This window comes from Magallana gigas, chromosome 10, assembly GCF_963853765.1.
Source record: "Magallana gigas chromosome 10, xbMagGiga1.1, whole genome shotgun sequence".
Lineage (NCBI taxonomy): Eukaryota > Metazoa > Mollusca > Bivalvia > Ostreida > Ostreidae > Magallana > Magallana gigas.
In genome coordinates this window covers 23,015,422-23,030,017 of record NC_088862.1, presented here as the reverse complement: position 1 = coordinate 23,030,017, position 14,596 = coordinate 23,015,422, and the positions used below count along the sequence as shown (strand labels likewise).

Here is a 14,596-nt window from a genome sequence, read left to right as displayed (position 1 = left end):
AAAGCGTACACTTAAAAGTAAAGAAAAAATGTTCGTGTTAAAAGCATGGCAAATAGGTAGCTTTTACAGTTAAGTGTATTACAATCAAAGTGAAGACGTCGACACGGATGTGTACTTTACATAACTTATCGGATTTTCTTATTGGTTCCTGAGCAATTTTAAATATAATATTTTTATTTTACACAAACCTTCTGTCCATATTGAAAGAAAATATACGCATGCATATCGACAATGTCATACACGTCCAAAAAACTTTTCAAATATATTTAGCAACTACAAAATGATGATGTTATGTATGCAGTTCGAGTTAATGTTAAATTATATAATTAAAGTTTTTTGCATTGAAAAACGACGTTATTTGAAGAAACGCATTTTAGTTGGCTTTATTGTTATAGAAATCAATTAAATGTTCCTATGCATTTTATTGTTCATTGAACAGAAATGTATATTGTAAAGAAATGTTAAAATTTTCACTTTGCATCTCCTGAAACAATTTAAAGCCGCCTGCGATGGTTATATTTGAAATGATAAATGATTTTGTACACAAACGTATCACCAGCGATACCATTTCTTTAGGCATTTAGCACTTTATAAAATATGAGGCCTAGGAGGAAAAAGAAAACAAACAAGCAGATGGTATGACATGAACAAAAATTGGTCTTAAAAAATTATGTAGATTCAGACTGAGAGTGGTTCAATGTTCTAAAAGAATTCCTGCGTCCGCAAAATTGATGTGTCAACATTTTTTGCCTAGCTAATCAAATCATGTCAAATCATAAAAACCAATTATATGAATTAAAGATGACAATTATACTGTATATGTTAACGAAACAATGAAAGGGGGAACAATAGGTAGGTTACGAAACAACAAGTGTTAGCCCATATACGTTTCCGTAACTGCACTCTGTAACTAATGACATTCCATCATTATATGTATTTTCTTCTTAAAATCAAATAGACATAAGATGGTGCACACTGAATGAAATCAGGTCCAAACTATGATGCATGTATCATTAGATTTTCGAAAACTCTATTGCAAATTAAAGTAAACCATTTTATATGCTGTTTATTTTTTTCAACAAAGCGAAGGGTATATTTAATTTTGGTTATAGAAATCATATGCATGAAACAAGCACGGGATAATTGACTTCTTTTTGCGTTATATTGACAGTGCATGAACTGTTAACTCACAGAAATGTGATGCTAACTGTGCTAGCTAACAAAAATAACGTTAAACATCAAATTTTAAATATGTTTCTAACAATATCCCAGTTATCTTTGGTGGTGATATGTATCTGAGAGACATTTGGGGCTTTATTTCCATTGAACATTTTTACCCTGGATGGATTTGCATGTGTTAATAGTAAACTGGTGTTTTAAGTGTTAGGTTAAATGATAAACAAATAGTAACATACGAATTTGATGAGTTTATAACTCCTGTGCATATGTAAAATCATGTAGCTACTTACCAAATGAAATAAATATCGATATGGTTTAAATGGGCAGTAGTCAACTAAAATTAGATCCATGTGAGTTAAATTCACAAGATACACGGCTTTGTACTTTATGATATGATAAATGTTACGTTGTAAATTAGACATAAGAATAATATACCAATATTAAATGTCTTATGAGCTTTTTCCTGTTTTCATATCCTAGAAGATCGTTGCCTTTTTAACGATAAAAAATACCAGGAAGGATTGGGTAAAGTTTATGTTTTTAACACAGAAGATTTTGCTCTTTTATACAAGAAGCTGTGAAAAAAGTATATAGTCTTTTAATAGATCATTTATAAATCATATAAGAAGGTAAATATCTTGGTCAACTTTTGGCATTTCTGTCAGGTAAGCACTTTGTCAAATGGGTCTCTCGATTACTTGAAAATAATATAATGCCGTCGTTGGTCTCTTATATGACACATAATGCTAATTTTGTGTTATAACAATTGTGTAGAGTTGTATTTATCTGATGATTATTTTTTTTTCACCAAAAAGCCTTGTTTCTATTTAGGAGGCTGGCTGCTCAAAAACTAAATCATGAGATCTGCAATAAGATACTAGACAATATTTCTTAGCCATGAAGTATTATTTTGTAAATGTTTTAATAGTGTACATTTAAAATTTAACCAATTTTCTTTCATTTATACAAATGCCTTGCTCTAATGAAGATTAAATTATTCTTATAATAACCAATAATTTATTTTAAAAAAATAACCAGACCAGCTTTCCTCTGAATGACAGTGTAGATTTATTTAAATAATGTCGTTTAATCTTCCACCTAAATGAGCGTACATCATTTTTTTTTCTATTAATGTTTCTTTTTATTTAGGTTTTGAAAAAAAGTTCTGTGAACAAGATAATGGCGATCCGCTGTATAAAAATATGTAAGTATATTTTATAATAGACGTTTGAAAATAAGATGACCTTGATGTCCTCATTACTGATACTTTACAATGTTCACTTAGTTATTATATCATCATCTTAAAATCTTCTAACAGTCATAACGATAGGAAGTTGAGGACGGATATTGAATTTCTAATGTGAATATCTTTCAAGGGGTTAACTTACATTCTTTATCTCATATTTGGGTCTTCATATTTGATGAGGATGGAGCCCCGGGAAAAGTCAGTCAACCCTAAAAAATACTTGGATTTACACGACCGTAAAGAGGATAAGCTAGCCTGGTGAAAGAAGAAAAGTTCATAAAATACAGTTCTAATGGGAATACTATTCAAGGGGCTGGCTAAAACCCTGTATCCCATATTTGGGCTTTAATATTTAATGAGGATGGGGCCCCAGGAATGTTCAGTCAACCCTCCAAAGGAATTTGGTTTACACGACCATTATCAGGCTAAGCTAGCCTGGTGAAAATAGTAAATTCCGTGGAAATATGCTTCAAGGGGCTGGCTTAAATCAAATATCCAATATTTTGGCCTTCATATTCGGTGCTTATGGGGCCCCGGGGAATCCCAATCACCCCTTATTACGTGAATTTCTTGAAAGATATCCTCAGTGCTACAGAATATGACGATTTCTTACATATTTTCTAATTTTGTTAATGTTGAGGTCAGAATTGTTAATGTTGAGGGGGAAATAAACACTATACTGAATATTCTAATTGTTAATTATGTTAACTATTGCATTTTTTGCTCCTTATTGTTAAATGTACATCACTTATATATCATATTATCAATTTTAAGATGTTTCCGCCATCCAAATTTCCTGCGTTTTGCTAAATGCTGACTTTTTTGTGAGGTAGGTCAAATAAACATGTACCTGTATCCGTCCTTCCTATGTATCCGTCCTTCTGAGTACAGAAAAATGTCCTGCTTAAAAACAATTTTGTATACAGTGTTCTTTTATATAAAAAACTGCCATTCTATTATTCTGTAATAATTTTTCTGTCTTAAACTGCAATTTCTTTTTTATTTTAGTTTAGTATGCTTGTGTATCAACAATGCATGGATTACCTTTTACGTGTTACACAGTTGGGTTAATTGTTGGACTAAGGTTCAAATAAAAAAAAATAATCCATGTAAATATTCAAAGTAAAATTGCCTGTATTTTTTAGAAACTTATCTTGCTATATACATTCTACTGTGTTTTCCCATTAAATTCTGTGATCTTCAAATGCCTCTAAATGCAACAAGTAGTCAAAGGTCAAATTGACGAGTTTTATTATGACGTCACAAACGCTGAACGCTGCAAACTGCAACGTCACAAGCGAAAATCAAAGTTCACGCTTGTGGCTTTTACTGTGGCTCTTCCATTAATATTAACTTACCCTTAGAATAAGATAGGAATTTTAAGGCATGAATCACATTTGCAGACAAGGCAAGAAGTTGAAAAAATGTAAATATAAGCATTAAATCATGATTTTTTGAAGTATACACTCTCATAACTGCCGCGGTGTATGCATACAAATTTTCATAACGCGCTAACGCGCGTTACTCAATTTGTATGCACACACAGCGGCAGTTATGAGAGTGTATACTTCAAAAAATCATGATTCAATGCTATAGAAAATACAGACAATCTGGTAATTCTGTTTGCAATATACCATTTTATTGTAGAAAAAAATTAACAAATCAAATTTTTACAGTTTATGTTTTAGAAAAACCATACAATGATACTGTACATTTATTGCTGTTTTAAGGTCAACACGATAACTAAGCTACCCGAGAAGTTCAATATTCACCGAGCTGGTATTACATTAGATGATTAGATATAATAAAACAACAACAAGAACAGAATTTAGTGTTTATCAATCGATGAAAACTAAATCACCTCCTTATTCGATTAATATTAAAAAACCGCGTTATTTCGTTAGACGACAAGATTATGAAAACAAATAATAGCATTTTGGACATTCCCGATCTATTTTAAGTCCTATTTAGAAATAAAACCACAGGACTATATGCGAGATAAAGTGCTTTTGATGCCTCGAAATTTTCTGCTTTGACTTGAACTCAAAGAGACTTACTTAATATTAAATATTAAAACATATGTAATTAAAGTGTAACTATACATTTCCTAATAGGGATGTTATTTATCGAGGATGATCTAATGTTTAAAAAGTATATAATTATCTAAGAAAAAACTGTATTTCCTGCGAGTCATTTAAACATTCTACATTGAGAGCATGCTTGCTTCAACGATATTTTATGATATTATTTGCAAATAAAGATAAACAATACTATATGTGAAAATGAATTTGAAGTAACGATGCGCTCTAAATTTGTTAGAGCCGATTAAAAAAAGGAAAAAAGTGGTTAATTATTCATGCTTCTGCGAAATGGCGGGAATTGGTCCATTTTCGAGACTTCTTCGAGCCACAAGAAATGAATGATGCTGTAAAACTTAAATATTTCTGTACCTTGCATATTTAACTTTACATACTAACAAAATTTCGATACAATATGATTTTTTTAAAAGTATGTGGGGGCGCAGATATTGGACCTTATCGAATATGAGCTTACGTTTTAGCTCCTAAATAACGTAAATGTACAGGTGAATACATGTGTAACGTTAATTTTGGTTTTTCATGATCGTTGGATAACAGCGAATCAGTGAGCAGAGAATATACGAATCATATTATACATTAAATTTTTACATGTGTATAAAACATTACTTTAATAACGTCAATGTTGTCAATTTGAATCATAAGCTAAAAAATTGTTTGTTCTAAAAATAAATCTACTTAACAGATAACATTTTATAAACAGGTGTTCATTGTTAGGTTAGTATTTTTTTTTAAATTTTCACGTTTATGTTTTTGTTATTGTTAATTCATGTTTATGAATGTTTACATAATGGTGCATTAAACTTTTGTTATTTCTTTAGTTCCGTATGCCTTGAGGACATTCCGTTATTTATTAGAAGTAACAAAGCTTGTGAATTTAGAACGGTTGATTTTGACATCATATCTAATGGTACAACACGTTTGGTGATGTTTCTAAAAGATGATAACACTTTATCCAGATGATTTCTTTTTTCAATTATATTACAGTAAAACACGGTTATAGCCAACACGCTAATAATGAATTGACGCTTCCAGCGAAGTAATTTTCATTCACTTTGACTTTATTACATGTTGTAAAGTTGACGGATATAACGGATTCCGTTTATAACAAAGTAAAATCACCCGTCGCTGTCACTTCGTTATAAGCGTGTTTTACTGTATTTAAAATTGTAGCAGTGCAATTTCTTAAAAAGAAGTTTTCAAAGAATTCAATATATTGATATTCTGTAATACTGATTTGTTTTTCCCCAGAAACCCAAGTAGGGTCAGGATTTAAACCAGGTTAAAACATAGAATTTATTGATATACTTTGTCTTATAAAAAAATACCACAGGCATCAATATGTAGATGTTAATACTTACTAGAGTTACCAAATTTGAATACATCAACTGTTGTTTTATATGTAATAATAGCGATAAGTTTCTTCACGAAGATAACACTTCATTTGGATGATTTTTTTTCATAATAATATTACGTAAAAATGTAGCACTGCAATTTCTTTAAAATAATTTTTCAAAGAATTCAATATATATATAAGCTTAAATAATATTAATACACATTAGACCCCCAAAAATTGACATTCTCTCTCTCTCTCTCTCTCTCTCTCTCTCTCTCTCTCTCTCTCTCTCTCTCTCTCTGAGACTCTTTCTCTACTATTAACATGTCTAACATGTTGTTTTTATTATGAAATTGTTTTAAATAAAGTACCATAAACTGGAAATGATAATTATTAAAGTATGTAAAACAATACTAATGTAAACCTTTGCATTCTCTCTCTCTCTCTCTCTCTCTCTCTCTCTCTCTCTCTCTCTTTCTCTCCTGTAAAACTTTATATTTGTACTTTTATAATATAAAAGTAATACTTATTTGTTATTTCCAAAGAAACCCAGTTAGGGTCAGAATTGTAACCAAGTTAAAACATAGGTTAAACATGATATATTACATGAAATATGCTTCGTCTTTTGAAAAAAATACCACAGACATCTATATTTACATGTTTTAATCATTGTATTTGTTTCACGTTTGTAGATAGCACTAAAGGATGTCACATTGATTGTTCAATACTTTCTACTGATCCACCGTCTTCTCATATGGATAGCGTATATAAAATATTGACAATAGAAGTTAATTTACTTTTTGTTTCAAATGGATTTAATTTGCAAACACAATGTATAAATAGAAACCCTTCTTTGAACATCAGAATCGGTTGCGAAGGAGAATTTATACACAGTAATGTCGTTTTTGAAGATTTCAACATTTTATGAATAACTTATTTTAAAATCATTCATTGCAGAAGTCTACCTGTCGACAAATAAATTACTCTATGGTATTCTAATATGAAAGGAGCATAAAAAAATAATTTAGTGTTGATATTAAATCGATTTGTGAAGCCAAAATCACGGTGGAATTAGTTCACTCCTCTTTTTTAACACTGTTATTCGTTGCAAAGGAGAACTCATTTAAACACAGTTTTCTTTTTATATTTCAACATTCTATCGAAAAAATATTCTAAATTCATCAATAACATCAGTTTACTTGTCGACAATAATAAATCATATAAATAAATACTATGCTCAGAGATTTTTAAATTTTCACAAACTGCCAAAAAAGACACTTCATTTGTTTCTTTTTCAAGATCGTGGAATAAGAGAAAGATGTGACAGCGACACTCAGTGTGAAAATGGTACAACTAATTCCTTTTGTAATGAGACGAGCGGATTTTGTCAGTGTAAAGCAGGATCTCTGTTTTTGAGGGAATCAAATACCTGTTCTCCAGGTCAATAATGTAATATTTTTTATTTTAAGCTCACTTGAGCCTTTGGCTCAAGTGAGCTTTTCTGATCACAGTTTGTCCGTTGTCTGTCGTCGTCGTCGTCGTTGTCGTCGTCGTCGTCGTCGTTTTCATCGTCGTCGTAGTTGTAAACTTTTTCACATCTTCATCTTCTTCTCAAGAACCACTGGGCAGATTTTAACCAAATTTGGCACAAAGCACCACTAGGTGAATGGAATTCAGGTTTGTTCAAAAGAAAGTCCACGCTCTCTTTAAAGGGGAGATAATTGAGAATTATTGAAAATTTGTTGGTATTTTTCAAAAATCTTCTTCTCAAAAACTATTTGGCCTGAAAAGCTTAAACTTGTGTGGAGGCATTCTCAGGTAGTGTAGATTCAAGTTTGTTCAAATCATGGTCCCTGTGGGTAGGGTGGGGCCACAAGAGGGGGATCAAGTTTTACATAGGGATATATAGAGAAAATCTTTAAAAATCTTCTTCTAAAAAACTACCAGGCCAGAAAAGCTCAAATTAAAAAAGAAGCATCCTCAGATAGTGAAGATTCAAGTTTGTGCAAATCATGGTCCCCGGGGGTAGGGTGGGGCCACAATTGGGGGATCAAGTTTTACATAGAAATATATAGAGAAAATCTTTAAAAATCGTCTTCTCAAAAACTATTAGGCCAGGAAAGCTCACATTTGAGTGGAAGCATCCTTAGATAGTGTAGATTCAAGTTTGTACAAATCATGGTCCCCGGGGGTAGGGTGGGGCCACAATTGGGGGATTAATTTTTATACAGGAATATATAGAGAAAATCTTAAAAAAAAATTCTTTTAAAAACTATTTGGCCAAGAAAGCTCAAATTGGCGTGTAACTATCCTCAGATAATGAAGATTCATGTTTGTTTAAATCATGGTCCCTGGGGGTAGGGAGGGGCCACAATGGGAGATACATTTTTATATATCGAGAAAATCTTTAAAAATCTTCTTCTCAAAACTATTAGGCCAGGAATGCCCAAATTTAAGTGGAAGCATCCCCAGATCGTATAGATTCAAGTTTGTTTAAATAATAGTCCAGGGGTAGGGTGAGGCTACAATGGGGGATACATTTTTACATAGGAATATATAGAGAAAATCTTTAAAAATCTTCTGTTTAAACACTATTTAGCCAAAAAAGCTTAAAATTGAGTAGAGGCATCCTCGGGTAGTGTAAATTCAAGTTTGCAAAATCACAGACCCTAGTGGTTGGGCGGGGCCGTGATGGCGGTTTGAATTTTTATATAGGAATATATAGAGAAAATCTTTAAAAATATTCTCGGAAAGTTTTCGGTCCAAAACTCAGTACTTAGTGTGAAAGCACATGATATGCAGATTTAAGTTTGATGAAACCATAATTCCCTAGAGAAAAGTGGGGCCATGGAATGGGTGGGGGGTGTATATAGGAATAGAGAAAAATCTTCTTACAGGTACAACAACAAAAGGGGCTTGGTATTTACGAAAACATAAAGAGGTGGATAAAAATTGGCAGATTTTCATTTTTTAGCAAGATCTAGTGTACTTATTTGTCAAGATATTCTGATACTGTAATTCTAATTTGATCAGAATTAAGGCAAGTGTTGCTCTGGTGAGCGATGTGGCCCCTGGGCCTCTTGTTTTAAAATAAACTTCATATTTTTTTAAGGGAGATAATATATATATATAGATAGATAGATAGATAGATAGATAGATAGATAGATAGATAGATAGATAGATAGATAGATAGATAGATAGATAGATAGATAATATTTTATTCTGCTCAGGAATTTTAATTTAAGAAAAAACGAGTAAATTCACTTATTTAAAAAAAAAAGAAAGAATGAAACTGCCTATCAAAGTTAAAATATTGTAAAACCATTTGGAAAGAGTTCAGGGGGGAGTTAATTGAGTTATCTTCTCTTCTTTACAAAGGAGTTATCTACCTTTGCTTGTTCATAAATATAATAATTATTCATTGAACAAAATATAATTAGGAAGGTGTATTGTCAAAAGAGATACGCAAGTATTTTTTATCATTTGAAACATTAACAGTTTTTTAACTTTCTAATAAAACAAATAAACTCGTTAAAAGTAAAGTAATAATTGGCTAACAAAAATTACCGATCCACGATAAGCATTACATTTGTACATGTAAAATGATTTTGGTATAAATGCCAGATGGTGATAATAGAATGTTGAATTGCTGGAACAGTTTAAATGCCCACAGAAAGAGTTTTTGTCTGTCCTTGGGGATGGTGGATGGGAGGTTGTTTTAAATAAAACATATATACAACACACATTGTTATCTATCAAAACATATACACATTAAACCTATCTTGAAAAGTAACAAATATGGGAAAATTATTTTCAATCAGAGTCTTGCACCTTTTCAATATTAGATCATGCTCTCTATTGTGATTTCTAAGTTTTTCGTTACAATTTTTTTTGGTTTCATAGTCCTTTTTGAAAGATTTCAGACAGGGAGGTGGTCATCATTACAATATTATAATTAGTCTACTCCAGAATGAAACTTAATTAAATGCATTATGAGACTCCTCGACAAGTTTGTGTATGGGCAATGGCACTCTTAAGACCATTAAGGCCTATTGTTCTCTTGTTTTTCTTTTTTTTTAAATTAAATCTTTAACAAGATCCATTTTAAATGTATATTAATTTTTTTTATAAAAAGATGTAATGATATTGAATTTACAGGTAAAGCTTCATAAACGTGATGGTTGTAGTGTTGAAGCGGGGACTGTGTCAAAGATAGTTCTGAATGGAAGTGTTTGATTTAGCATCATTCGTTTGATAAGACAAAAGTTTATCACAGTAGTATTATACACCACACGTTATTGATAAATATGTAAATCTATATACATTATATACATATTCAATAGCTTTCCATGAAAAATGTTATCGGATAACAGTCATATCCGAGGTCCACAGTCTCAAACACATACAATAGCTATAAGTTTTTAAGATACATGTAAAAGTTTTGTGTGATTTGTTTTTCTTTTAAAACACATAATTTTTGTTGTGAATGTGCCCTAAAAGGGCCACCCTCTGTATTTTTCTTGTAACTTGACTTCTGATATTCGACTTTTGGTACAAATGTGTTTAAACCATATTCATATGTTAATTATATTATGTAGTTTGATATATCATACAATGTCTGATCATTGTTAGTAGGTGAACATAAAAAGAATCTTGATAAGCCCTGACTGCAAAATAGATCACAAATACCCCCTCCCCCCCCCCCCCAAAAAAAAAATGAATTCTGAATCCAATAGTTTGATCCTTTTATGAACAAATTGTGCATATCATATGGTTTAACTGCAAGTGTTTTTTTGGGAGTTGATTTTAATCAACTCTCCTATGCAGTTACTCAGGCTAACCGAAAGTGAAACAGTGTTTGGACCTAAGCACAAATCAACACTGCTGACAACATTTAGTTCTCATCAATCAATTCGATGTAATGAGTTCTTAAGCATTGTTTTTAAAGGAAACTCATTTTTAGATACCTTGTAAATAGTCAGATTTAAATGGTACGAACAGTTAAGATATTTTTTGAAGTCGTACATTGTATGTATTCCTACGCCAGAGTTCAATATAGTCTCGTTCAACCAGACGCTCGGCTGTCTCCGTAAATCTCCGACAAGCATAGAGTCTCTCTTGCTTGTCGGAGATTAACGGATACAGCTTAGAGTCTGATTGAACGAGAGTAGAGTTCAATTTTGCTTGGATCGATCCATACAATTTCTCATAGCTATTTCAATTACTAATACGAAGTTTGATGGAATAATTCTTTGAATATTACACATAATGATTGATATCGGGTTTTCACGAAATTCCTGTAGGATTCAGATTATAAAAATGTGCGTAATTCAAATACTTCATATTGAAATTTACTTGCCATGCAAAATAACATACTGCAATCTGCTTTGATTACGATAAATCTAATTCAGCGGAATGGGCATTTGAAAAAAGTAATTTTTTTGTTTAAAGTACAAAGAGAAACAGACAAAATCAAACCTTGTCATACTTGCTTGGTTATGGCTAGTGGAGTTGCTGGACTTGTATTAGGAGTTGCTATTTCTGGAATAATATACCTCATAATGAAAAACAGAAATGTGTCACAAATAACGTAATTTCAAATTAGATAAATCAAACCTCATTGTCTTACCTTTATTTAACATCTGATCAACTGTTTTATTTTTCCTAAAGTGAAGTACTTCCTGTTTTAAGCGAATTATCTATCCATCTATCTACCTATTTATCTATCTATCTATCTATCTATCTATCTATCTATCTATCTATCTATCTATCTAGCTAGCTAGCTAGCTAGCTAGCTATCTATTTATCTATCTATCTATCTATCTATCTATCTATTTATTATTAATATGTATGACTTTATTATAATATCTTGTTTAAAATATATTTATGTTTGATCATTACCAGATGTAACAAACAGATACAAAAGGAAGCACCTGTTAAGGTAGTCCTTCGCAGATCATCAACAACCTAATGTACTGCTAATTTTTTTTTGAAAATCTTTATTGGTGGCTATGAGTGTTTGAACTTATTTGATTTTAATTTTTTTTAAACTTTCATCTATAGGTGTTTTATTATGAGTATCACAAACCAAATGTCAATGAACAGGATAAGGATGATATGGAGGGATCTGACATTTACAATCATATACACGAACCAGTCAACATTTTTGTTCAACCAGACTATGACCACATCCCACAACATGGCGTGGGTGATGATGACTATAGTCATATGAAAACATGCAATGCAAACCAAGTGGATAGTTCAGGAGAATATGCATTGGTCCGTTAAAAGAAGAAAATGGGCACCTCTTTTGATTTATATTTTCTCATGATTGAGATTAAGATACATGCACATGTATTAAGAAACATATACTTATCCTTGAATTAGATTAAGTCTTTTAAAAAATTATACTTATGGCAGACAAATATATACAAGGGCTGTTAGGAAAGCTTGCGGACACAGGGATTTACGGGAAAATTACTAAGTACGTTAAAGGATTACGTATGTTTTAATAAAAGATTATCAATCGAAAATAAATATTCAAAACATTTGACGATCTTGAAACATTTTCAAAATATATATCAATCACTACCTTGCATGGATTTTATTTACGGAGCACCATTTCATATTTTCGCGATGATTGTTTTTTAAGGTTTTTGTATAATATCTCTTGAGGTTTTCCGCAGATCAATTAGATCCGAGAATCTCTGTCAACGCAGTTTTGAATATATAGAAAAATAAAGCAAAATCCGTTTGTGCAAGATGTGGACTTAATCGGACTCGTTCATAAAAAAACAGTGTTCGTGATGCCAATTTTTATGCCTTTCGTAAACCATTGTCCTAGACACATTTTGGTCAACTCCAGCTGCATTTAAGATTCTTTGGTCTCAATCAGAGATTTTCCTGCTTGCACACACAATTTAATGACGGTCAGGTGCTCAAAGCTTAAGATATCCATTGACGTTAACGGTTTTGACTTGCTTTTCATCTGTTGGTCGTCCATATTTGACAATAAAACGGTCACATTTTTCAATTTAATTTTAAGTTTACAGTAGGCTATGACGTTAAAAATCATTATGGGATCATATGATATCGTATATAGTTAAATTCTATTTGTAGTGTTACCTATTTTTTTTATTCCAGATATATTCTATCTGTACTGTTTATATTTTTTGTTTTATGTTTGACCCACATTTTCTGTATCTCTCCATAACAATGTTTATTGTATTCAAACTTCATCAGGTTCATCATTTCTCATCACATTTTGTAATTTTATAGCATTTAAATTTAACATATATCGACAAAAAACTATCGGAAAGATTAAAAGAATAATGACAAGTACACATGTGTATTAAGCTGTTTATTAACATTCAAAAACCGCGCGAAAATGTAGTACAAATGCCATGTCGTAAAATATGGGTTTTCCTTATCTAGAAGATCGAGTTCATTTGATCTATACCAATAAAGTCAAATACGTAGTCATGCATTCTATTGTCATGCATTCTTTTTAACAGCACATGTACAATTTTTTAGTTTATTTGATATGTTAAAGAGCGTTTTGTTATGTTTTCATATCTAATCATCAATAAAAGTTACATTACTACCTAACTGTTCTAAGGGTCATATGCATCACACTATTTATCTAGTAATTGCATATATGTAATTGCTGAACAACTTTTTTACGCCATGTTTAATCAAGCCGCTGTTTTAGAGCAAAAAGTAAAACGTAAAGAACATTATGAATTTCAACAAATCTGAAAGTATGGGATAAAGCTTGTGTAGCACATACAATATTACTGACAACATTTTTACCGGGTGGTAAATCTCTGGTGAGGGCGAGGCTTAATTATTAGAGGTGTGAAAGCCTCCGTGGCTTGCAGTCTACCTGTGGTCATAAACGCTACTAATCGCTATACACAGGAAACATGGAGCTGTCCATTTATTTTCTTGGAATTTATTAGGTCACACACATTAAACATAATTCAAATATAAATTGTGCGTATTTTCATTCACCGAATAATTATTTTTCATAATCAATTTTAATACTGGTAATGTTAAAAATTCAATTTTTAAATCCCCCTTTTTAATACATGACGGAAGATATCAAAGATAACGCTGTTAATTGCTAGTAAACAGAAATCCGCGGACCTGGCAAGATCACGCTCGGACGATCACGTCAATCAAACTGTGTGCTATTGTTTCAAACTTGATCGACAAGCGGCATCATTTTGAAGTTTGTACAGGTAAAAACGGGGGCGTTTGTAAAATATTCGGCCTTTTAACAAGGAAGCTAAAGTGAATGTTTTAAAGTAAAAATCCACACTATCAAACAACCGAAAAAAGAACTATTAGAGTTTCAAATCACGATATAAAGAGAAATATTATTTAAGTCGTAAATGCAATCATTAGGTTCTGTCGTCAGGTATCGTTTGGTCCTAATATATATTCATTTAAAATCAGCCTAATATTAAACATTGGTTATTGAATACAATCAAATCGAGTATTTATTTGTTAACAAACAAATTGACTTGATCTCTAATGTTTAAATTGAGGCTTATCTGCAAATTAAAAATTAATTAATGATCATTGAACCTTGTAAGACATTACAAAAGTACAAAGTTAGATTCAAACAAACAGCCATAGTAATAAGTAGAATTCTCCGGATGAAGCTTTGCTATTTTGTCAACTAAAAGATGACTAAAAAGTAACTAAACTTGGACTGAATGACATAGCTCTGAA

General features: G+C 31.4%; 1 protein-coding gene across 6 annotated transcripts; it reads left to right on the top strand.

The window, feature by feature from the left end:
- The first annotated feature begins 1,703 nt into the window (after positions 1-1,703).
- On the top strand, positions 1,704-13,477 carry LOC117683845 (uncharacterized). Of its 6 annotated transcripts, none has more exons than XM_066073982.1 (8): positions 1,704-1,808; positions 2,329-2,383; positions 3,200-3,254; positions 5,343-5,431; positions 6,550-6,750; positions 7,157-7,297; positions 11,762-11,798; positions 11,921-13,477. In XM_066073982.1, exons 2-8 carry the CDS (start codon positions 2,359-2,361, stop codon positions 12,087-12,089), a joined length of 717 nt encoding a protein of 238 aa, XP_065930054.1. In that variant the 5' UTR covers positions 1,704-1,808; positions 2,329-2,358; the 3' UTR covers positions 12,090-13,477. The 6 variants fall into 6 exon arrangements, 5 of the variants coding, with proteins under 5 accessions (XP_065930054.1, XP_065930053.1, XP_065930055.1 ...); XM_066073981.1 differs by having other exon boundaries at positions 1,711-1,844; XM_066073983.1 differs by lacking the exon at positions 1,704-1,808 and adding an exon at positions 1,991-2,091 and having other exon boundaries at positions 11,762-11,829.
- Positions 13,478-14,596: the final 1,119 nt, after the last annotated feature.

What these genes read in the sequence shown, in the direction of transcription:
- LOC117683845 (XM_066073980.1), top strand. An exon ending in AATGCTGACTTTTTTGTGAG is followed by an intron (nt 3,255 to 5,342) that starts GTAGGTCAAATA and finishes TTATTTCTTTAG; the next exon opens with TTCCGTATGCCTTGAGGACA. An exon ending in CGAAGGAGAATTTATACACA is followed by an intron (nt 6,751 to 7,156) that starts GTAATGTCGTTT and finishes TTCTTTTTCAAG; the next exon opens with ATCGTGGAATAAGAGAAAGA.